This window comes from Lynx rufus, unplaced genomic scaffold, assembly GCF_022079265.1.
Source record: "Lynx rufus isolate CCGP_SWC_20201006 ecotype Redwood Valley unplaced genomic scaffold, mLynRuf1.p SCAF_24, whole genome shotgun sequence".
In the NCBI taxonomy this organism is placed as follows: domain Eukaryota; kingdom Metazoa; phylum Chordata; class Mammalia; order Carnivora; family Felidae; genus Lynx; species Lynx rufus.
The window spans coordinates 15582981-15608755 of record NW_025814839.1 but is presented as its reverse complement, the minus strand read 5'-3'; the positions used below and the strand labels follow the sequence as shown (position 1 = coordinate 15608755).

The 25775-nt window shown below is 44.9% G+C and overlaps 2 gene segments (V, D, J or C); both read left to right on the top strand.

Annotated features, from left to right (window-relative positions):
* Positions 1 to 16503: 16503 nt before the first annotated feature.
* LOC124518503 (immunoglobulin lambda variable 1-40-like) lies at positions 16504 to 19909 on the top strand. The segment is given in 3 exon segments: positions 16504 to 16549; positions 16659 to 16958; positions 19872 to 19909. Coding segments are annotated over 3 exon segments (384 nt in total).
* A 2571-nt stretch (positions 19910 to 22480) lies between these two features.
* LOC124518502 (immunoglobulin lambda variable 5-37-like) lies at positions 22481 to 23102 on the top strand. The segment is given in 2 exon segments: positions 22481 to 22565; positions 22687 to 23102. Coding segments are annotated over 2 exon segments (462 nt in total).
* The last annotated feature ends 2673 nt before the right edge of the window (positions 23103 to 25775 follow it).

The following is a 25775-nucleotide window of genomic DNA, read 5'->3' as shown; positions in this document are numbered from 1 at the left end:
GCTCAACATCTGATTCTTGCTCTCATCTCTGCTTGTAGTTTTCATGCCCACCAGCCTCAGTAAATCTCTGTAATATGACAACAATATTATTCTGTTTGTGACAAATGAAGGTTCATTCAGCCTTTGAGTATTTGCCCACAAAAGCCATTAGTACAACGAATTTTCCCCCTTCAAACTTACTGAGGTTCCACAAAAGGTAACTGTTGACCTAGCCAACAAAGGAAGGATTGGCTACATAGTTCCAGACATGACAACTTTTCCTGTTTTTGAGAATATTTGTTTCCGAGGCCATCAGGAGACTAACGCAGCCACACAATTTTGTTCCAATCATTGAGGTCTCATGTATTAGCCTTTTTCCAAAATAAAAAAGGCACTCTTTCGTGGTCACCGCCCAGGAGGCATCCAGGGACCTTGGGGGCACAGTGGAGGGTGGGTGTGCTGTGAAGGGCAAGAGGAAGGGACTGTGTTGTCATCCCTGTCTTGTGCTTCCTGAGACCGGAACCCACAGATGTGGGATATGTATCTGTTGGGTAAAAATGGACTGAAGACCCATCCTCAAGATCCAAATTCATGATTCAATGGAATTCCTATCAGAACTAATCTGCACCAAATTCTTCTTCCTTGTGTAAATTCCATCCTTGTGCAAGGGAGGTGACTTTGAAGACACTAGCCTTCTTTAGCTCCAAGCTCCAGTATACAGGAGGCTCTTTAAAGTGCCAGCCCCAGCGATGGATTTGCATGGAGAACAACACTCAGGGAGCGGAGAGAGGACATTAGAGGGGCAGGGGTGCACTTGTCTACATAGTTGGCCTCTGAAGGAAAGACTTCCTGAGGATACATGGAGCATATTCTCTCTCTCTCTCCTCTCTCTCTCTTTCTCTGTCTGTCTTACACACACACAGACACACACGCAGATGCACACACACACACACACACACCTCTCCTCTGAGTGTATAGTGTCCTAGATTCTTCAGTTTTCCAGCTTCTCTTTCTCTCCAGAAATCATAGTCAACATGTACTCAAACAGTACCACCAGGGTCAGAATCCCAGGAGGCAGAATCCCCATCATCAGAAACACCAGCAACATCCAGTGTGACTGGGGTCCTGTCACAAGGGCAACCAGCACATGCTCTGAACACCTGTTTTCCTGGGACAAGGCTGATGCTCGGGAATCCCAAGGAGACTCTCTGCCACATGGGTAGCTCAGTCCCCGACATCTCTGGGATCCAGCCAGCCCCCAAGGCTGATCAGTTCATTGATTCTGGGACAGCATCTTCAGTGATGCACCCACGGAGCTCAAGGTACATGAGGACATGCGGGGGTCACTGCTTCAGTCTTCCCAGCAACACCTGCACCAATCTGGATCTCTCCTGAAAATTCTTCTGTCCCACCCAAGGGCCACAGTGACAGTGACCTCATGGAGACAGTTTCCCTTATCGCCATCTCTCCACCAGTCACATATGGAATCTTTGATAGAAGGTTTCAGCCCAGTTGGCGTCAGATAATAGAAATTCATTCCTCTACTCATGGATGTCTGAATGAGCTTTTTTTCTATCCTGAATATGCTGGACACAAAGAACAGAGGTAGAGCTGTGTTCACCCCAGAGACAAGTCTGACCCCAAATCGCTCTTTCCTGGAAGCTCCCTCAGTGCTTGGTAATTGCATCACAGAGATGGTTCTGGAGTTCATAGAAATAGGTCCCTCATGGGATTTCACTGGACATCATGTCTCTCCTACCTGTAGAAAAATTTCACCATGCTATACTAATGACAAAGAAAACATGATTTTTGAAAAACTTTATCGACTCCTATTCAACCTCCAAGAGAAAGCATCCCTTCTACATTGTTCCCACAATTTCTATTTTTCTCTGTAGTAAATACAGATCTGTGAAAAGTATCCTAGTGATTGTATCTGCATTTTCATAAGAACATTGTCATTGAGTTTCAATCAATGTCACTGAGAGAAATTTTTTATACAGAAGCATACACCCATTTAGTTTTTAAAATTATTTTGTTGTATTTTTTTAATATGAAATTTACTGTCCTATTGGTTTCCATACAACACCCAATCCTCATCCCAGCAGGTCCCCTATTCAATGCCCATCAACCACCCTCCCCTTCCTCCCACCCTCCCATCAACCCTCAGTTTATTCTCAGTTTTTCAGAGTCTCTTATGGTTTGGCTCTCTCCCTCGAGTTCTCTCCCTCAAACTTTTTTTTTTCTTCTCCTCCCTCATGGTCTTCTGTTAAGTTTCTCAGGTTCCACATATGAGTGAAAACATACGATATCTGTCTTTCTCTGACTGACCTATTTCACTTTGCCTAATACTCCAGTTCCATCCACATTGCTGCAAATGGCCAGATTTCATTCTTTCTCATTGCCAAGTAGTATTCCATTGTATACATAAACCACATCTTCTTTATCCATTCACTACTTGGTGGATATTTAGGCTCTTTCCATCATTTGGCCATTGTTGAAAGCGCTGCTATAAACATTGGGGTACAAGTGCCCCTATGCATCAGCACTCCTGTATCCCTTGGGTAAATTCCTAGCAGTACTATTGCAGGGTCATAGGTAGATCTATTTTTAATTTTTTGAGGAACCTCCACACTGTTTTCCAGAGTGGCTGCACCAGTTTGCAACCCTCAGTGCAAGACAGTTCCCATGTCTCCAATCCTCTCCAGCATCTATAGTCTCCTGGTTGGTTCATTTCAGCCACTCTGACTGGTGTGAGGTGGTATCTCAGTGTGGTTTTGATTTGTATTTCCCTGATGAGGAGTGATGTTAAGCATCTTTCCATGTACCTGTTGGCCTTGTGGATGTCTTCGTTAGAGAAGTGTCTGTTCATGTTTTCTGCTCATTTCTAAAGTGCACACTTGGCTAAGTGGTGACTAACACATAAACCGTGTCACTGGAACCCTGTCAGAGCACCTGCTGTGGTCAATCCTTCCCTCTTGGAACTTCCTGCAGGTTTGCCCTTTGGGCTCTGTGATCAGTGCTGCACACAGGACCCCTGCATATTTGTATCTGTGTGCTGGGGGGGACAGATCCTGGGAGGAAATCACTAACCACAGTGCGTGGAGAACTGTCATCTCAAATAAGCAGACATAGTGACAGATGGCAAAGATTTTTATTGCACACTGCCCTTAGGAATACACACAATTGTCCCTTCCCACAGCACTGAGGACAGAAGGAGAGCTTCTGTTCAGGCTGTGGGATCCTCAGAGCAGGAGAGACCTGGAAACCAGGGAGGAAACACATAATAGGAAAGAACACAGAATCCTACGCAGAAGGGGCCACGTGTCCTTTGGTACTCACCAGAGCTCCAGACATGATTCTGATCTAAGTGGTGTTTTTGCAGAAATACCACCTCAGTCCTGACCCATGAAACATACAGGGAAACATGGCCTGGCTTTTCCGGAGGAGTCTGAGAAGTGCAGAAAGTCTGGTTTGAGGATATGGGAGGCTACCCAGAAGGATACCTGGCCTGGCCCTAGGAAAGGGGCAGTGGACAAACAACGGGGGACAGGAGCTCCTTTTATGGGCTCTGGTTACCATTTTGCACAATGATGTTTCTGAGTCTGGACACAAGGGGGCTCACAGGGCCCATTTCTGAGGGTTCAGGGGTGATGAGACCTGAGACCTGTCACCTGCACTGCCTGTGCCCTCTGCTGAGACTCATAACTGTGACTTCTGCACAGCCTGGCCCCACACAGCCATTCCTCTGCCCGCCCCCTGACATCCACGGGTGGAGGTAACTGACTCAGGTCCAGTGAGGGGTCAGAGAGCTGGGGTATCATTTGCATGGACAGACCCGCCCTCTCTCAGTGGATGAAAAAGGAACAGATTAAGGGAGGACTGCTCAGCTGTGGGGCACAGAAGACAGGATCAGTGATGGTCTCCACCATGTCTTGGTCTCCGGTCCTTCTCACCCTCCTTGCTCACTATACAGGTGATTGGATGTGGGGACAGGGGAAGGGGCTCTGGGAGGACACGTGGGCCCTGCTTCCACCCTCTTGTGTCCAGACCCCTGCTTCACTCTGTCTGTGTCTCTCCATTTGCCAGGGTCCTGGGCCCAGTCTGTACTGACTCAGCCATCCTCAGTGTCAGGCTCCTTGGGCCAGAGGGTCACCATCTCCTGCACTGGAAGCAGTTCCAACATCAGTAGCAATTATGTGAGCTGGTACCAACAACTCCCAGGCAAAACCCCCAAAACCATAATCTATTGGGATGATAGCAGACCCTCGGGGGTTCCTGAACGATTCTCTGGCTCCAAGTCTGGCAGCACAGGCACCCTGACCATCACTGGGCTCCAGGCTGAGGACGAGGCTGATTATTACTGCTCAGCATGGGATGGTAGTCTGAGAGCTCACACAGAGCTCCAGGCCCGTGGGGAAGTGAGACAAAAACCTGCTGTCCCCACACTGATGCACTTTCCTTGTGCAGCCCCCACCTTCTGCCAACACAGCTGCTTCCCTAAAACGGAGGTCTGAAACCCAAACCAGTGAACTTTCTCTTGAGTATGTGTCCTTGTCCTCTCAATTCAGACACCAAACCCTGTCCCTGTAGGAGCACATTTTCTGTTTTATGCAAACTGAGCAGAAATTCCTGATGCTGGGGCCAGTTGCCCTGGGGACAGAGTCCTTGAGGATTGTGCCTGCCTGCTGGGGCTGCCATAACATAATACCACCCACTGGGTGAGCAAATCAAGATATTTATTTCCTCACAGTTTTGGAGGCTAAATGTCCAAGTTCAAGGTGGTGGCAAGTTCGATGTCCCCTGAGGTCTCTCTCCTTGTCTTGCAAGTGGTTACATTTGTCCTGGGTCCTCACGTAGAATTTCCACGTGTGCTCACCCATGCTGTGTACCTCTTCTATAAAGTCTATGAAGTCACAGAGTGGGTTTCATATAGGAATCTACGGGGATACAGTTCATTCCATATCAAAGCACCAGGACAGAACCAGCGACACAGAGCGTAGCTGTCCCTGACTGAGGATAGTCAACCGTCCACATGCTCTACATGCGTGGCATTGAGAGAACCCTCACTACATGACCTATGTGGGCTCGGGGCTCAGATCACAGTACAGAAATGACAGGGAGGGTCCCTATTCTCAGAGAGCTGGCACCATCTTGGGCAAGAAAGAGGACACATAAACCAAATGTACTGTGTCTCACACTGACTTCCCACATGGGGAAAATGTGTCTGCAGTCCCAGGTAATGTCCACACAACATAACGTCTGGATGACAGAGACTGGCCCTTACGGACCCACTGGTAAGAAACCCCAGATCTGAGGATGACTGGATCAAACCACCCCACCCTCTGCCCTGACAGCATCATGGCAACTGGGGAAGGGACACCTATTGCTTTGGGTAACACAGTGACTGTCTGGTGGGACCTGGACTCACTGACTAGCCATGTAGTTGGGAGATTTGGGGTCCAGGTGGAAGAAAATGATGGAAGCTTCGCCAAAGAAGTCCCAGCCACCTGTATCATCTTCCCTCCATCCTCCGTGTTGTTCAGATTGGAGCATGGACTATGGACAATCTGCACAGGGATCATAGGCCAGGGACTTTATGTGTCATAAAACTACAGCTCAGCCCCCAGACCATTCTGATGCCCTTGCATCAGATCAACTCCAGCCCAACACACCCTCAGAGGCACGAGGTTCTGGCCTGAAATGCAAACAGTCCCATGAGAAGTAGAAAGCAGAAAACATATTCTGACTCTGATGGCCTCTTATTCCCAGAGGTTGTTAAAAGGTACAAAGTTTTCCAGAAACCTTAATGGTGACCGTTTCCAGACCGCCATGCACCTGAGACCTTTTCTTTTGCTCTCACTCTGTCGGGTGAAGAACAGACTCAGGGGCCAGTACAGGAACCACTCCTTTTTTTCCACACACTCCATATGGGACTACTCCTGCTCTCAGGCTCCCTCAGTCACCTCTGTGTCATTGCTGAGTGTCCCCACTTCCCAGGGTCCTGGTCACAGGGAGTCAGATCACTGTCTGCCTGATTCCAATACCACTGTGACTCTGCCTCTGAAAGACACAAAGCTTACTATTAAGAGTCAGAAGGGGCGCCTGGGTGGCTCAGTTGGTTAAGCGTCTAACTCTTGGTTTTGGCTCAGGTCATGATCTCATAGTTCATGGGTTCAAGCCCCACGTCAAGCTCTGTGCTGACAGCATGGAGCCTGCCTGGGATTCTGTCTCCCTCTCTCTCTGTCACTCCCCTGCTCTCTCTTTCTCTCTCTCAAAAATAAATAAATAAACATTAAAAAAAGTTAAAAAAAAAAGAGTCAGAAATGAACTCTCCTGTTTTTCCCACACTTGGAACACTCTTTGCCAGTGTCCCTCCTGAATGTTCTTTATTCATTAATGTCATGTTATATCTCCAGGTCTAGGGTCATTTCTTTTCCCAAATTCCACTCTTCCCTTTTTACTTCCTCCCCTTCCACTAATTAGTTCATGAACCTATACCGTCATCTCCTGTCTGTTGCCACAGTAACGTGGGGTGCATTGCAGGAAAAACACAGGGTCATTAAAGAAGGGTTTACTTCCTAGGAATCACTCTGGGATGTAAGAGAAGTCATTCATTTTTTAAAGAATTTGTTAATGTTTATTTATTTTTTTGAGAGAGAGACAGAGAGAGAGGGAGAGCATGAACAAGGGAGGGGCAGACAGAGGGAGACACAGAATCTGAAGCCAGTTCCAGGCTCTGAGCTGTCAGCACAGAACCTGAAGCGGGGCTCAAAGTCATGAACAGTGAGTGTGACCTGAGGGAGAGTCGGACACTTAATCTACTGAGCCAGGTAGAAGCCCCAGGAAAAGTCATTCTTCCCTTAAAGATTTCAGCTTCAAATGACTTTTTTTTTTACATGTCAAATATTATTTTATGTATTTTTTTATTTTTTTACATATGAAATTTATGGTCAAATTGGTTTCCATACAACATCCAGTGCCCATCACAACAGGTGCCCTCCTCAATACCCATCACCCACCCTCTCCTCCCTCTCACCCCCATCAACCCTCAGTTTGTTCTCAATTTTTAAGAGTCTCTTATGTTTTGGCTCCCTCCCTCTCTAACCTCTTTTTTTTTCTTCCCCTCCCGCATGGTCTTTTGTTAAGTTTCTCAGGATCCACCTACAAATAAAAACATATGGTATCTATCTTTCTCTGAATGACTTATTTCACTTAGCATAACACTCTCCAGTTCCATCCACATTGCTACAAAAGGCCGTAATTCATTCTTTCTCATTGCCACATCATATACCATTGTGTATATAAACCACAATTTCTTTATCCATCCATCAGTTGATGGACATTTAGGCTCTTTCCATGATTTGGCTATTGTTGAACATGCTGCTATAAACATTGGGGTACAAGTGCCCCTAAGCATCAGCACTCCTATATCCCTTGGGTAAATTCCTAGCAGTGTTATTGCAGGGTCATAGGGTCGATCTATTTTTAATTTTTTGAGGAACCTCCACAGTGTTTTCCTGAGTGGCTGCACCAGTTTGCATTCCCACCAACAGTGCAAGAGGGTTCCCGTTTCTCCACATCCTCTCCAGCATCTATAGTCTCCTGATTGGTTCATTTTAGCCACTCTGACTGGTGTGAGGTGGTATCTCAGTGTGGTTTTGATTTGCATTTCCCTGATGAGGAGCGACGTTGAGCATCTTTCCATGTGCCTGTTGGCCATCTGGATGTCTTCTTTAGAGAAGTGTCTATTCATGTTTTCTGCCCATTTCTTCACTGGGTTATTTGTTTTTCGGGTGTGGAGTTTGGTGGGCTCTTTATAGATTTTGGATACTAGCCCTTGGTTCGATATGTCATTTGCAAATATCTTTTCCCATTCCATTGGTTGCCTTTTAGTTTTGTTGATTGTTTCCTTTGCTGTGCAGAAGTTTTTTATCTTGATAAGGTCCCAATAGTTCATTTTTGCCTTTAATTCCCTTGCTTTGGGGATGTGTCAAGTAAGAAATTGCTGTGGCTGAGGTCAGAGAGGCTTTTTCCTGCTTTCTCCTCTAGGGTTTTGATGGTTTCCTGTCTCACATTCTGGTCCTTTATCCAGTTTGAGTTTGTTTTTGTGAATGGTGTAAGAAAGTGGTTTAGTTCCCTCCTTCTGCACGTTGCTGTCCAGTTCTCCCAGCATTTGTTAAAGAGACTGTCTTTTTTCCACTGGATATTGTTTCCTGCTTTGTCAAAGATTAGTTGGCCATACTTTTGTGGGTCTAATTCTGGGGTTTCTATTCTATTCCATTGGTCTAAGTGTCTGTTTTTGTGCCAATACCATGCTGTCTGCATGATTACAGCTTTGTAGTAGAGGCAGAAGTCTGGGATTGTGATACCTCCCGCTTTGGTCTTCTTCTTCACAATTACTTTGGCTATTTGGGGCCTTTTGTGGTTCCATACACATTTTAGGATTGCTTGTTCTAGCTTTGAGAAGAATGCTGGTGCGATTTTGATTGGGATTGCATTCAATGTGTAGATAGCTTTGGGTAGTATTGACATTTTAACAATATTTATTCTTCCAGTCCCTGAGCACGGAATGTTTTTCCATTTCTTTATATCTTCTTCAATTTCCTTCATAAGCTTTCTAGAGTTTTCAGCATACAGATCTTTTACATCTTTGGCCAGGCTTATTCCTAGGTATTTTATGCTTCTTGGTGCAATTGTGAAGGGGATCAGTTTCTTTCTTTGTCTTTCTGTTGCTTCATTATTAGTGTCTGACAATGCAACTGATTTCTGTACATTGATTTTGTATCCTGCGAGTTTCCTGAATTCCTGTATCACTTCTAGCAGACTTTTGGTGGAGCCTATCGGATTTTGCATGTATAATATCATGTCATGTGCAAAAAGTGAAAGCTTGACTTCATCTTTGCCAGTTTTGATGCCTTTGATTTCCTTTTGTTGTCTGATTGCTGATGCTAGCACTTCCAACACTATGGTAAACAACAGCAGTGAGAGTGGACATCCCTGTCACGTTCCTGATGTCAGGGAGAACGCTCTCAGTTTTTCCCCATTGAGGATGATATTAGCTGTGGGCTTTTCATAAATGGCTTTTGTGATGTTTAAGTATGTTCCTTTTATCTGACATTCTCGAGGGTTTTGGTTAGGAAAGGATGCTGAATTTTGTCAAATGCTTTTTCTGCATCGATTGACAGGATCATAGGGTTCTTATCTTTTCTTTTATTAATGTGATGTATCCCATTGATTGATTTGTGAATGTTGAAACAGCCCTGCAGCCCAGGAATGAATCCCACTTGATCCTAGTGTATTATTCTTTTTATATGCTTTTGAATTCGATTGGCTGGTATCTTGTTGAGAATTTCTGCATCCATATTCATCAGGGATATTGGCCTGTAGTTCTCTTTTTTGTTGGGTCTCTGTCTGGTTTAGGAATCCAAGTAATGCTGGCTTCATAGAATGAGTCTGGAAGTTTTCCTTCCCTTTCTAGTTTTTGGAATAGCTTGAGGAGGATAGGTATTATCTCTGCTTTAAATGTCTGGTAGAAGTCCCCTGGGAAGCCATCTGCTCCTGGACTCTTATTTGTTGGGAGATTTTGGATAAGTGATACAACTTCTTCACTGGTTATGGGTCTGTTCAATGTTCTATTTCTTCCCTTTGAGTTTTGGAAGTGTGTGGGTGTTTAGGAATTTGTCCATTTCTTCCAGGTTGTCCAGTTTTTGGCATATAATTTTTCATAGTATTCCCTGATAATTGCTTGTATTCCTGAGGGATTGGTTGTCATAATTCCACTTTCATTTTTGATTGTATCTATTTGGGTCATCTCCCTTTTGTTTTTGAGAAGCCTGGCTAGAGGCTTATCAATTTTGTTCATTTTTCAAAAAAACCAACTCTTGGTTTCATTGATCTGCTCTACAGTTCTTTTAGATTCTGTATGGTTTATTTCTGTTCTGATCTTTATTATTTCTCTTCTTCTGCTGGGTTTGGGGTGTCTTTGCTGTTCTGCTTCTATTTCCCTTAGGTGTGCTGTTAGATTTTGTATTTGGGATTTTTCTTATTTCTGGAGATAGGCCTGGATTGCAATGTATTTTCCTCTCACGAGTGCCTTTGCTGCACCCAAAGCGTTTGGATTGTGATATTTTCATTTTCATTTGCTTCCATATATTTTTTAATTTCTTCTCTAATTGCGGTTGACCCACTCATTCGTTAGTAGAGTGATCTTTAACCTCCATGCTTTTGGAGGTTTTCCAGACTTTTTCCTGTGGTGGATTTCAAGCTTAATAGCATTATAGTCTGAAAGTATGCATGGTATGATCTGAATTCTTTTATACTTATGAAGGGTCATTTTGTGATCCAGTATGTGATCTATCTTGGAGAATGATCCATGTGCACTTGAGTAGAAAGTATATTCTGTTGCTTTGGGATGCAGAGTTCTAAATATATCTGTCAAGTCCATCTGATCTAATGTGTCATTCAGTGCCCTTGTTTCTTTATTGATCCTGTGTCTAGATGATCTATCCATTGTTGTAAGGGGGGTAATAAAGTCCCCTGCAATTGCCACATTCTTATCAATAAGGTTGCTTGGGGCGCTTGGGTGGCTCAGTTGGTTAAGCATCCGACTTCAGCTCAGGTCATGATCTCACGGTCTGTGAGCTCAAGCCCCGTGTCGGGTTCTGTGCTGACCACTCAGAGCCTGTTTCGGATTCTGTGTCTCCCTCTCTCTCTGACCCTCCCCCATTCATGCTCTGTCTCAAAAATAAATAAAGTTAAAAAAATATAAGTTTGCTTATGTTTGTGATGAATTGTTTTATATATTTGAGGGCTCCCGTCTTCAGTGCATGGCCATTTATAATTGTTAGCTCTTCCTGATGGAGAGACCCTGTAATTGTTATATAATGCCCTTCTTCATCTCTTGTTACAGCCTTTAATTTAAAGTCTGGTTTGTCTGATATAAGCATGGCTACTCCAGCTTTCTTTTGACTTCCAGTGGCATGATAGATAGTTCTCCATCCCTTCACTTTCAATCTGAAGGTGTCCTCAGGTCTAAAATGAGTGTCTTGTAGACAGCAAATAGATGGCTCTTGTTTTTTTTATCCATTCTGATACCCTATGTCTTTTGGTTGGAGCATTTAGTCCATTTACATTCAATGTCATTACAGAAAGATATGGGTTTAGAGTCATTGTGATATCCGTAGATTTCATGCTTGGAGTGATGTGTCTGGTACTTTGTGGTCCTTGCAACATTTCTCTCACAGAATCCCCCTTAGGACCTCTTGTAGGGCTGGTTTAGTGGTGATGAATTCCTTCAGCTTTTGTTTGTTTTGGAAGACCTTTGTCTCTCCTTCTCGTCTGAATGACAGACTTGCTGGATAAGGATTCTCAGCTGTATATTTTTTCTATTCATCACATTGAAGATTTCCTGCCATTCCTTTCTGGCCTGCCAAGGTTCAGTAGCTAGATCCGTCAGTAGTCTTATCGAACTCCCTTTATATGTTAGAGTGTGTTTATCCCTAGCTGCTTTCAGAATTTTCTCTTTAGCCTTGTATTTTGTCAGTTTCGCTATGATACGTTGTGCAGAAGATCGATTCAAGTTATGTCTGAAGGGAGTTCTCTGTGCCTCTCGGATTTCAGTGCCTTTTTCCTTCCCCAGATGAGGGAAGTACTCAGCTATGTTTTGTTCAAGTACACCATCAGCCCCTTTCTCTCTCTTTTCCTCTTCTGGAATTCCTATTATACTGATATTGTTGTGTTTCATTGCATCACTTAGTTTTCTAATTCTCCCCCTCACACTCCTGGATTTTTTTTTTTATCTCTCTTTTTCTCAGCTTCCTCTTTTTCCATAATTTTATCTTTTAGTTCACCTATTCTCTCCTGCGCCTCTTCAATCCGAGCTGTGGTCACCTGCATATTACTTTGCACCTCATTTATAGCACTTTTTAGTTCCTCATGACTGGTTCTTAGTCGCTTGATCCCTGTAGCAATAGATTCTCTGCTGTCCTGTATACCTTTTTCAAGCCCAGCAATTAATTTTATGACTATTATTTTAAATTCATGTTTTGTTATATTGCTGAAACAGTTTTTGATCAATTTGTTAGCTGTCGCTACTTCCTGGAGTTTCTTTTGAGGACAGTTCTTCCATTTCATCATTTTGGATAGCCCCTGGAGTGGTGTGGAACTGCAGGGCTCTTCCTCTGTGCTGTCTGGAGTAACTTGTGTTGGTGGGCGGGGCCGCAGTCAGACCTGACGTCTGCCCCCAGCCCACTGCTGGGGCCACAGTCAGACTGATGTGTACCTTATCTGCCCTTCTCCCAGGGACAGGACTCACTGTGGAGTGGTGTGGCCCCTGACTGGGCTACTTGCACACTGCCAGGCTAGCGGTGCTGCTTAGATGGGATCTGGTGTATTAGCCCGGGTGCATCCGAAAAGCGCACCAGGGTGGAAGGGACAGGCTCAGCTCGGTTTGCTGTCGGTGGTCCCCTGCAGGAGGGGCCCTGCAGCACCAGGAGGGAAGCAGGCAGACTCATCAAAGGGATGGATCCACAGAAGCACAGCGTTGTGTGTTTGCGCGGTGCAAGCAAGTTTGGTGACAGGAACTGGTTCCATTAGGGAGTTCGGCTGGGGATGGGAGAGGGAGATGGCGGTGGCCAGAGCCTTTGTTCCCCGGAAGCTGAACTCTGTCTGCCGGGGCTCAACAACTCTCCCTCTTGGTGTCTTCCTGCCCTCCCCACTGTCTGAGAGCAGGGCTGTTGACTTTTAACATTCCAGATGTCAAGTCCCGCTGGCTGTCAGAACTCACAGAATCTGGCCCCTCCAATCTGCAAGCCAGACTCGGGGGATCTGTCTTGCTGGGTGGGCTGGCTGCCCCTCCACCGCCCCAGCTCCCTCCCACCAGTTCGTGTAGGGCACACTGCCTCTCCACCTTTCCTACCCTCTTCCATGGGTCTCTTGTCTATGCTTGACTCCGGAGAGTCCATGCTGCTAGCCTTCTGGAGGTTTTCTGGGTTATTTAGGCAGATGTTGGGGGGAATCTAAGTGATCAGCAGGACACAGTGAGCCCAGCATCCTCCTACGTGGCCATCTTCTCTGATCGGCCTGCCTACATATATAAAATTCTAAAGATTCTACCAAAAAACTGTCAGAACCGACAAATAAATTCAGTAACGTCACAGGATACAAAATCAATGTACAGAACTCTGTTGCATTTCTATCCACTGATAATGAAGCCACAGGAAGAGAAATTAAGAAATCAATCTGATTGAAGATTGAACCAAGAATAATAAGATACCCAAAAATAAACTTAACCGAAGGGGTGAAAGACTTTTACTATGAAAACTATAAAGGATTGATGAAAGAAATTGACGATGACACAAGAAATGAACAAACATCCTTGCTCATGGATTGGTAGAACAAACATTGTTAAATTATTTATACTACCCAAATCAATCCACAGATTTAAGGCATTCCTATCAAAATGCCAAAAGCCTTTTTCACAGAACTAGAACAAACAGTCCTAAAATTTGTATGGAACCACAAAGGTTCCCAAATAGCGAAACCGTCTTGAAAAAGAAAACCAAAACTGGAGGTATCACCATTCCAGATTTCCATTTATATTAGAACACTGTAGTAATCGAAACCGTATGGTAATGGCACAAAAACAGACCAAAAAAATGAAACAGAATAGAAATCCCAGAAATAAGCCCAAGATTATATGACCAATCAATGTCTGACAAAGGAGGCAAGAATACACAATGGGAAAAAGACAGTCTTGTCAACAAATGGTGCTGGGAAATCTGGACAGCTACATGTCAAAGAGTGAAACCAGACCACTTTCTTCCCCCATACATAAAAATGAACTCCATGTGGATTAAAGACCTAAATGTGAGGCCTGAAACCATAACAATTCTAGAGAGAACAGGCAGTTATCTCTCTGACATTGGCTGTAGCAACATTATTCTAGGGGTATCTCCTCAGGCAAGGGAAATTAAAGAAAAAACAAACTATTGGGACTACATTAAAATAAAAAGCTTCTGCAGAATGAAGAAAGAAATCGACAGATCTAGAAGGAAACCTGTTGAATGGGGTTAGTCAAGATCACTAACTTTTCCAAAGGAAGCCTACCAGCACTGGCTGACTGATGGGTGGTTCCATGATTTTTCCCTCTGACCCCCTCTCAGAATGTAAAAGGCCTTCCCAGTCCCAGACTCACCATAACAGGGGATGAACTCGCCGCTGTATTACAACAAAAGTTCTCCCTTTTCACCTTTATTCATTTTTCCTCTTGAGCAGCTGGTGACCCTGTGAGGGCCCCCCATCATCTCTGTGGACAACGTCTCCATTGCAGTTACTGCTACTCAGAAAGTGATGGGGATGAGGAGAGTCTGATACTTACAAGCATGTAGGCTGGAGAATGGCTCTTCCATCTACCCTGAAGCTCTGTTCAGGGTGTTTTGAGAGCCCTTAGGTACAAGAAGGATGTTCACCATCCGTGAGGGGGAGTAATGACTCCGTTTGGATACATGTCTTCTTATTTCAGGGAAGTCACAAAATACATGTGACATATATTTGCATCCAACAAAGGATTGCAATAAGGAGGAAATTCGGGGCATAGTCTTCTTTATACATATTCTTTTCTACTGCAAATGGAAGGTGATTTAAGGAGAGAACTATTTGGTTGTTTTTTTTTTTAATTTAAAAGATAAGACTTCTCAATAGTAAGGAAACAATGTCAATCCAAAAACTGCAGATTATCTCAACGAAGGTGATATTCACGTGATATAAATAAGCTTGAGAAAAGCTGTTCAACATCATATGTCAGTAAGAAATTGCACAAAAACACAGCAATGACATAGTATTACATACCCATTAGAATGGCCAAAATCAAAACCACAGATGACACCAACGTCTGGCCAGGATGTGGAGCAATGGAACTCTATTTCATTGGTGAGGGGAATTCAGGATGGTACAGCTACTTTGGAAAAGATTTTGGCAATTTCTTTTAAAACTGAACATTCTCTGAATTCTTGTCATTTGCAACAAATGTGGATGGAACTTGAGGTTAGTATGCTAAGCGAAATTAGTCAGAGAAAGACCAGTATAATATGATTTCACTCATATGTGGAATTTAAGATACAAAACAGATGAACACAAGGGAATGGAAGCAAACATAATATAAAAACAGGGAGGGGTACAAAACATAAGAGGTTCTTAAATATAGAGAACAACCTGAGGGTTGCTGGAGGTGTTGTGGGAGGGAGGATAGGCTAAATGGACAAGGGGCATTAAGAAGACATTTGTTGGGATGAGCACGGCCTGTTCTATATAGGGATGAACCACTGGATCCTACTCCCCAAATCATGATTATTGCTAACTAGCTTGGATGTAATGAAAAAAAATTTTTTTTACACCCAAAAAACAAAAACCAAACAAACAAAACCCCGGATCATTGTCTTGCTTTAAAATCCAGGGATCATGCATCTTTGCCTTTAAAGGAGTTAAAAACAATGTGTACAAAAAAACCCTGCACAAGTATGTTGACAGCGGCTTTAAGCATAACTGCCCACACCTGGCAGCAGCCAATCGCAATGCCTTTCAGGAGTTGACAGGTAAGTAAACCCCAACGATAGAATATTGATCAGAGCTACAAAGATATGAGGCACCAAGACATAAAAAGACACAGAGGACATTTTGTTGCACGTTGCTAAATGAAAGCAGCCAACGTGTAATGGCTGCACGCTGTGTGTCTCCAAGCATATAACATTCTCCAAAGAGACAAATCTATTTAGACAATAAAAGCATCAGTGGTTGCAAGGGGTTGAGCATAGGGAGGGATGCACAGCTGGAGCACAGAGGTTTCTTGTGCGAGTGGAAGTGTTCTTTGTGGTTCTAAAATGGACACATATCAGCGTATAGCTCTTGAACCTATTGAGTGAACAACGTCGAGTGAGCTTTGCTGTTGTAAATATAGACTTCGGGTGACAATGACTTGTCAGTGTTGGTTCATGGTGTATAACAAACAAGTGACCACACTCAGGCTAGAGTTGGATGATGGGAAAGACAAGGTGGTGGAGGGGTTTGGTGTATTTGGGAACGCTGGAAATTCTACTAAATTCTTCTGTGACAATAAATCATAAAGTCTATTGATGTTTTTAAGTATTCTGTGGGCAAGACCAAACATATGGGCATGTCTGGGTCTTGGGCAGCAGGGGGCGCTGTGGCCTGTCTCTGAGCCTTGTGCGCTGTGACCCCAACTGGGAGCCACCTGGCTCTGGTTCTCACTGTGGTTTAGCCTCTGGGTGTTCACAGACCCTTGGGGAGCCCCAGGTCAGGCCCCACAGCTTTCGCTCCATCCCCTCCTGGGGTGAGATTTCCAGACAAGGGTCAGGTTCAGGGTTCAGGCTGGGCTGGCCAGCCCGGGGGAGGGGGCTGGTTTGCATGAAGGGTCTCTCCCTCCCCGTGGGCTGCTGGAGGCAATAAGAGAGACTCTGGGAGCCCGGCTGAGGGACATTGAGGACACACTGCTGAGCAGGGGTCTCCACCATGGCCTGGGCTCCTCTCCTGCTCACACTGCTGGCTCACTGCACAGGTGGCTGGAGGCTGGGATTGGGGCTGGAGATGAGAGGACTGTGGAACCACGTATGGGCCCTGTCCATTGACCCCTCTCTCTCACCCCGTGTCTCTCTTCTGACTTGCAGGGTCCTGGGCCCAGTGGGTGGTGACTCAGCCATCTGCAGTGTCCAAGTCTGTGAATAAGAGTGTTACCATCTCCTGCATGGGAAGCAGCAGCAACATTTGGGCTGGAGGTGTGTCCTGGTACCAGCAGCTCCCAGGCAGTGTCCCCAACGTTGTCATGTATGGTAGCAGTGCTTGGCCTGCGGGGGTCCCGTCCAGATTCTCAGGCTCCAGGTCAGAGAACGTGGCCTCCCTGAGCATCTCTAGCCTCCAGGCTGAGGATGAGGCTGATTATAACTGCTCAGTGTGGGACCACAGTCTCAAACACTGCTCCAGGTCTGTGGGGAAGGGGACCCAAACCTGTTGTCCCCTCAGCAATGGGACTTCCTGTGCAGCTCACACCCCTTGGCCGACATAGCTGCTTCTTTGTTCGTTTCTTCTAATAGTGGAGTCTTAGACAAGGCTACGGAATTTTTTCTAGAAAAAGTGTCCTTGTTCTCCCGAATTGTGCCCGTAAACCCAGCCCTACTCTGCAAAAAATTGTCTGATTTTCTTCTGTTGGCCAGGATTTACTGCATACCTGGGGTCAGGCTGTCCTCGTAATTGAGTCCCCGTTGGGTAGACCCCGGCAGATTCCATGTGCTCCTGTTCTGGATAGGTGACTGTACAGAGATCAGTCCCTCCACACCGTCTGGTGAACACCAATATGTGCCAGGCATGACCTTTGGGCTTAAGTACAGAGTGAGTGCGCTGGGGACAATCTATGTCCTCATGTTGCTGAAAATGTCCTGGGAGAGAAAGAGGACAAAGAAGTATGAATAGCAACACAACTAAGATGTTTCTGGAGAGTGAACAAGGGTGAGGCAGTGAGGTGGACCTGGAACATTGGAGGGGTTGACAGGAAACCCCCGAATCTGATGTGCTGTGATGATGTCTCAGTGCTGCATAGATGATCAAGGAGCCAGAAGGGAGTGTGAGGAGGGGACCAGGCAGAGGCTGTTGACTGTGTCCCCATCAGACCCCTCCTCCTCAGGTCAGGGGTCCAGCAGAACTGAATGGCAGCATGCAGAAGAATGAAACTGGACCTCTTTCTTGCACCATACACAACAATAAATCCAAAATGTATGGAAGACTATATGTGAGACAGGAAACCATAAAAATCCTAGAAGAGAACACAGGCCTAAACTCTTTGACCTTGGCTGGAGAAACTCTTTATGAGACACATCGCTGAAGGCAAGAAAGCAAACGCAAACATGTATTACTGGGACTTCATCAAGACAAAACTCTTCCTCACAGCAAAGGAAACAATCAACAAAATGAAAAGGCAGCCTACAGAATGGGAGAAGGTATATGCAAAAAACATATCTGATAATAGGTTAGTATCCAAAATCCATAACGAATTTTTCAACCTCAACACCCCTAAAACAAATAACCCATTTAAGCAACTAGAAGAAGACACAAATAGACACTTTTACAAAGAAGTCATCCAAATGGCTAACAGATACGCAACATCACTTGTCCTCAGGGAAATAAAAATGAAAACCCCATGAGAATCCACCTCACGCCTGTCAGAATGGCTACAATTAACAACACAAGGAACAACAGGTGTTGTCAAGGATGCAGAGAAAGGGGACCCTCTTGCATTGTTTATGGGAATGCAAACTGGTGTAGTCACTCTAGAGAAGAGTACGGATGTTCCTCCAGAAACTAAAAATAGAAATACCCTATGATCCAGCAATTGTACTATTAGTTCTTTACCCAAAAGATACAAAAGTATAGATTCAAGGGGGTACATGCACCCCAATGTTTATAGTAGCTTTATTAACAATAGCCAAACTATGGAGAGAGCTCAAATGTCCATCAACTGATTAATGGATAAGGACGCGGTCTGTATCTGCAAAGGAATATTACTCATCCATCAAAAAAAATGAAATCTTTTCATTTGCAATGACATGGATGGAGGTAGAATGTTTCATGCTGAGTGAAATAAGTTAATCAGGGAAAGAAAAATACTGCATGATTTCACTCGTATCTGGAATTTAAGAAACAAAACAGATGGACATATGTGGAAGGGGTTGAAGAGAAGAGAGGGAAACAAACCTCTCAATGATAGAGAACAAAGTAGGAGCTGACAGAAGGAAGTAGGTAGGAGATGGGCTAGATGTGTGATGGGTATTAAGGAGGGCACTTGTGATGAGCACTGGGTGTTGTATGTAAGTGATGAAATCAATGAATTCTACTCCTGAAACCAATATTGCATTGTATCTTAACTACCTAAAATTTAAATGAAAAAAATTTAAAAAATTAAATAAAGCCAAAATCACGAAAATAAATAAAAAAGACAAACTGTGGTTTGAGACCAATCTCAGGAAAGTTTGGCTACAAAATCACCCACATTCTCTTAAATTCAGCCCCCTCAATCCTATTCCTGGTGGGGAAACATTGTAGGATTTTCTCATATTAAGGAGAGATTCCAGGGTGCCGGGCGCAGGCTGCCCTGAAGACAGAGTCTGTGACAGATCAGGATAGAACCAGAGACACAGCGTCCACCTATGTCTAACTGAGGGTAGAGCACTGTCCAGATATTGTGCATCCACACCACTTACTGAACACCTAATATATGTTACACCTGAGTCTAGGATGTGGGACACATCTGGACATGACAGGAAGGGTCCCCATGCTCAGGGAGCTGACAGTGTCTGGGGGAAGTGAGGACACAGAAATTAAACATGTCTTGAAGGAAAGCTATGTCCCAGCAGCATGAGGAGGGTTGAGGTCGGTGCAGTGGAGCTGGAGCATCGGAGGGCTGAACAGGGAACCCCAGAATGTGACGTTTGGTAATGACATGCTAGTTCCGCATAGATGATAAAGGGACAAGTGGGAGCATGAAGCTGTGACCCAGCAGGGGCTATGTAGTCTGTCCCAGTCAGACTACGAGTTCTGGACAAGGGATTGAGTGGGGATGAAAGTCAGGGTCCTCATGACTTGGAAGAAGCAGGGACTGAGGATAGGGATTTGAAGGAGGGGAACATGGTAGGGGGCTTGGGAACTGTGTGTGTGTGTGTGGGGGGGCTCCACCAGCTGGAAAAGTGTGGGAACCTATCTCTGATGAAGGAGGACTTCTACCTCATGTTTCCAGGAAATAGGATCAGCCCCTGACATAGGGAACTGTACATCAGGAGTCCTAGGAATTCACATGTTTGCTTACTCTTGTCTGACCCTTCATGAAACTTCATGTGGGCCTATTGTTGGTGGGGGGGAGACTATTTCTTGAGTTCTTCAGGGTTCTTCTAGCTGGAATATAAATCACATTTACATTTGGCAAATTCGCTGGAGAAAATGAAATTTAATAGCCTACATAAAGGGAATCCACAAAGACACGGAAGATTCAAAAGACAGGCAACATGACACTTATATGAATAAAGGAGGTAGGGGTCTCAGGTTCAAAGAGGAGAAAGACCATTTTTCGCAGGAAAGCCAGAGGAGATGTCGGGAAAACAAAGATAGATTGCTCCTCTATCTATCTATCTCATCTATCTATCTCTTCTATCCAACTCATCTATCTCTCTATCTCTCCATCTCTCTATCTTATCTAGCTAGCTAGCTATCATCTATCATCTATCTATCTATCTATAATCAATCTATCTATCATCTATCTGTCTATTGTCTATCATCTATTTATTTATATTAAGTTTTTAAAAGCTTATTTATTTATTTTAAGAGAGAGAGAGAGAAGGAGAGGGCAGAGAAAGAGGGAGAGAGAGAGAATCTCAAGCAGGCTCCACACTGTCAGTGTCGAGCCCACTGTGGGGCTCAATCTCATGAACAGCAAGATCATGACTTTATCTGGAATCAAGAGTAACCCACTGAACTAAATGAGCCACTTAGGCACCCCACTCTACTATTGAGGTACATGTCATAGGTAAAGAGGAACACGAGTTGATAGTTCTCTTCCTGATACAAGTGGGCAGCTTGGGGGAAGGTATAGAACTTTTCCTAAATATGCTGAGTTTTATTTGCTTTTAACTTGAAATAATGCTCATGCCAAAATGACCCATCTTGGGGCAAAACCCATTTTGGGGCAGCCTATTCCTGGCCAGTTTCCTCCCTTGTCTGAAACTTCCCTGAGATTGCACATGTTAAAGGTTGGGCTGGTAGATTGCTCAGTTTCTTGAACCTCCCCTGACAACAGGCCAGTTTAGTTAAACTCATTTCAGGAGGGGGTGATGTGAGTGCTTTCTCCAAGTAAGGCCTGTGCTTCAAGAAATCAGGTATTAGGAGGCACTTCTATGGAAACAAACAAAAATGATGGTTAAAGATTGGATCAAATTATAAAGCAGTTCCTGAGTTTAAATTATGATATTGCTAAAGGATAATGAATGTACAAGTGCGAGTGTGTGTAATGTGATGGCGGGGGGGAGAGCAAATGTGGAAGCACATTAATTGGGCAATCTGGTCAAGGGAATGTGAGAGCTCTTTATATTCTGGCAATTTTTCTGTTAAATGACATTATTTCAAATGCATCATTTAATACAAACTGTAAAATAGACAAAAACAAACAAACACAACTTTTGTTCAATGAACCAAAGTCCTGATAAGCATAGGAAATATTTTGGCAAATCACAGTGCTTGTTTTCTAGGCAGATAATGTCAAAAGTGAATAAAATGGTTTGTTTACCATTTTTTGGTAATAGCAGACCAAGAGTTCAAGACTGTTTAGTCCTTTTAAACAAGTGAAAACAATTTTAATTTTATATCCATGTATTTTGACATTAAAATTCACTTATTCACTTGAATGTTCTGAATTTTAACCAGTACTAACCACGTATCAAATTCCATTCCGGATTCCTTTTCCAAAATCCTAGTACAACCTTCTCTTCTACATTTAGATTTTTAAACTTTCTTTCTTTATTTTCATTTTTTAATTACATATTTTTTAAGCGTTTATTCATTTTTGAGAGACAGAGTGAGGAAGAGGCAGAGAGTGGGAGACACAGAATCCGAAGCAGGCTCTAGGCTTTGAGTGGTCAGCACAGAGCCCTCGGTAGGACTCCAACTCAGGAACTGTGAGGTCATAATCTGAGCCAAAGTCGGACACTTAACCCACTGAGCCAGCCAGGAGCCCCTATTTATTTCTTTCTGAGAGGGGGTTGCAGAGAGAGAGAGAGAGAGAGAGAGAGAGAGAGAAAGAGAGAGGGAGGGAGAGAGAGTCCCAAGCAACTCCCTGCTCAGTGCAAAGTCCAATTTGGGTCTGGACCCCAGGACTGCGAGATCATGACCTGAGCCAATATCAAGATTCACAGGCTCCATTGGGTCAGGACTGCATGTGTCCGTCCCGTTGGAAGCGCCCCCCACCCCCCTTCACAGGGGAAACCTGATCAATGACAGCGCAACAGGACCTATCTCTTTCCCAGGAGGGTCATTCTCAGGTTATGGAAACACAGGCATCAGGGAAGCCAGAGGTGGGAAAGGAGAGGTTCACCCAGAGACCAGCAGGAGGCACTGTGACACTGTGTCTGGGGGTTTCTGCAGGACAGGAGCATCCAGCTGGGTAGTCCTCCACTGACAGAAAGCAAGGACTGGGCCCCTTGCGTCCAGTGGGGCCAGGGCAGGTGTGTCCGGTCAGGACCTGGAGGAGTCCCTGGCCCTGGGGCTGTGTGTGGTCCCCACAGCTGCTGCCTCCAGGCCCACCCAGGGGAACCCAGTGCATCAGGAAGTCTCTGTGTCCAAGGGCCACAGACCCTGTGTGTGCACATGGAGAAGAGGCGGGTGTGGGTCTCATTTGCATGAGCAGCCCCTCCTCTGTGACCCTGTGGACAGGGGATAAGACAGGCCAGGGGCAGTCCAGCCCCAGCTCTGTGGCCTAAGAAGGGGGTGTGTCACCATGGCCTGGATCCCCGTCCTCCTCGTGCTCCTCTGTCACTGCACAGGTAGGGATAGGATCCAGGACACCAGGGTGGGCCCGCAGCCAGAGTCAAATCCCTGTGGCTCAGCTCCCTAATCTCATGTACCCTGTCTCTTGTCTTCCGTCTGCTGTGTCTGTGTTTGCAGGTTCCCTGTCCCAGCCTGTCGTGACTCAGCCAGCCTCCCTTTCTGCATCTCTGGGAGCCACAGCCAGACTCAGCTGCACCCTGAGCAGGGACATCAATGTTGGAGGCTACTACATACACTGGTACCAACAGAATCCAGGGAGCCCTCCCCGGTATCTCCTGTACTACTACTCAGACTCAGATAAGCACCAGGGCCCTGGGGTCCCCAGCCGCTTCTCCGGGTCCAAAGATGCCTCGGCCAATGCAGGGCTTCTGCTCATCTCTGGGCTGCAGCCTGAGGACGAGGCTGACTATTACTGTGCAATCTGGCCTAGTAGTGCTGGTCACAGTGACACAGACACGTGGGGAAGTGGGACAAATATCTCAGCCTGCTCAGATCCCTGCAGTCTGACTCTCTTCCAGTTGAAAGTAACTTGAATGCACACCGACTGCCTTTGGAAGTAGCTTCTAGGTCACAATACGCTTCCTCCTCCCAGTGTCCTATTCAACCTCTTTGTACTGTCAGGAAAACCAACAAGCCAACAAACAAACAGGCAACAAAGAAACCCACGACAATGCAGACATTTTGTCTGGTGGTTAAAGTGTAAAGCTCAGAGAGTGCTGAGCTGGGCCTTTTTCTCTTTACAAAGGCACACCCACTGTCTTACTTTCAGAGTCTGGACCATCGCAGCAGGTGGACAGTCCTCCAGAATGTGCACTCTGTTCCTCCAGGGATTGGGGCAGAGGCTCCCTTCCCTCTAAGCTCCTGTGCTCAGAGCTGGCTGAACAGCTGTGTGTTCCAGGTAGGATGTACTAAAAAAGATTGGTGCCCAAGGAAGACTCAGAAGAGAAGAAATAGCAGGCACAGAGCTGGCTGGGCCACCAGGTTAGCTACTTGCCCCTTAAATTGTGATGTCGGGGGAAGGGGTTAGCCAGGGGAGAAACTTTAGTTGTCAGCAAACCTCTCAGTGCTGCTTGTGAAGGTAACAAGCAGGGCTCCTTCATTGCTACAAAATGCTGGGTCTGCTCTTGGGAAGGTGGGAAGTAGATCCTACAGATGTGAATTTACCAAAGCTGACACCATCAGGCACTTTGGGTACCCCTGTGACTGGTTTCCCGAATTCCCAGGCCCTGACTCTGTCCTCCTCTCTTCTCCTGTGACATCAGGGCTCATCAGTGATCCAAGCAGCAGGGAGGCTCTGGGGCGACAGGGCAGGAGGTCCCCTATCTGTGCACAAAGAAGTCCAGTCCTATGTCTTTCCAGAAAGAAGTTCTTCCATTTGTGACAACATGGACGAACCTGCCAGATATTACCCTAGGAGGAATAAGCCTTACAGAGAAAGAAAAAATGCCATATGATCTCATTTATATGTGGAATCTATAGGAAAAATAATTTTAAAAATTACTGTCAAGTTTTACTGATGACGATGAGTTAGAATAGGGTACCACATAGCAGGACAAGAAGGATATTTGTATTCGTACAGCTTCTTACATATAATTTGATTTTGAACTGATAATTTATAGTGATGAAAGTAAACATAACAAGATTTATTAGTTTAATCACTCTTTATTGTGGAATTCAGAGATACTGAGTATACTCACAATGTTTTGTAACCACCACAACTGTCCATTTCCAGAGCTTTTTCATCATCCCGAGCACCCAACAGGGGAATGGGTAATCTGGAATGGCAGAGGAGCCAGGCCCCAGGAACCCATGCCAATGCAGGAAGCAGCAGAGGGCAGAGGGCAGCTCCCATGGGGGCTCTTGGCAGATGTGGCCTGACGCGGCTGAGAGAGTCTTTAGGCTGGGCTTCTTACCCCAGATTGACCATGTGGATGCATGCTGACCACCATGGCATGCGTACCAATGTGTCCCATTGCAAGGTGTCCAAGAATACCAGCTTTCTCTCCCAGAGTGTGTCAGGAACACCAGTGAGAACCTTAGGATCTCGATTGGGTCACCTGCTGTATGATTCATGCACATGCCTATCTGAATCCCCTCCAAACTCCGTGTCACTTCTCCTCTAGGAACCTTGCAAAGGCCCTGTTTGCAGTGTTCTTGCTCCCTGGTGGTCAAGGGGAACTTGCATTACCTTCTGGTCTTTGTATTCTGTGGCATCTATCTATGTGTGGCTTTCTAGGCCAGTTTCATACTGTTTGTTTTCCTAGAACTTTGTTATATATTTAAGCAGGAAGTATGGTGCCTCCAGATATTTATTCTTCTTTCTCAAGAAAGCTTGGGCAATTTTAGGTCTTTTTCTGCCTCTATACAAAAGTCAGGACTTTTTTTTTCTATTTCTGTGAAAAATATCATAGGAATTTTCATAGGAAGCCTTGGATCTATACATTGTTTTGGGTAGTATGGACATTTTAAGGTTACTTTTGTTGTGGAAAACACTGGATATCGGAATTCTGGATGAAATACATCATACACACAGCTTCCATTATCTGCAATAGTCACAGATAAGATTCAGAGTATTCTGTGACTTCTCATGTGCTTCAGCATTTTGTAGTGACGGATGTGAATTGATAACTTTTAAGTTTTAGGTCTTCTTCTTCATCTTGAAATCTGATGCATATAATTACACATTAACCACTGTCTCAAGAATAATTTTGGCTAACAGAATTGGATTTAATATGAATCTTTTTTGACATTTATTTATTTTTGAGGGGGTGCAGAGAGAGAGGGAAACAGAGGAACAGAAGCAGGCTTGGCATTGACAGCAGAAAGTCCGATGCAGGGCTTGAACTCAGGAACTGTGCGATCACGACCTGAGCTGAAATTGAAAGTCAGACGGTTAACGGACTGAGACACCCAGGTGCCCGAATTTACTATAAATCTTTACGTCTGATGTGAGTTAAGTCTCTGAACACAGCTGATGACAAAGAAAGCAATGGCCGTATACGTATCACGAAACAATCTACTAACCATTCAGAAATGAGCATTGGATCACATTCTTATTCCACAGTGGGATGAAGTCCAATTTTGTGGCTTTTCTTTCACCTATTACTCCAGAAATTGTTTGTTTTTCCATTTCCCTGGCCACCCTTCTAGTTCTTTCTGCTGCATAGCGACTACACAAGGCAAGGGTATTTTACAATGCCTCGGGA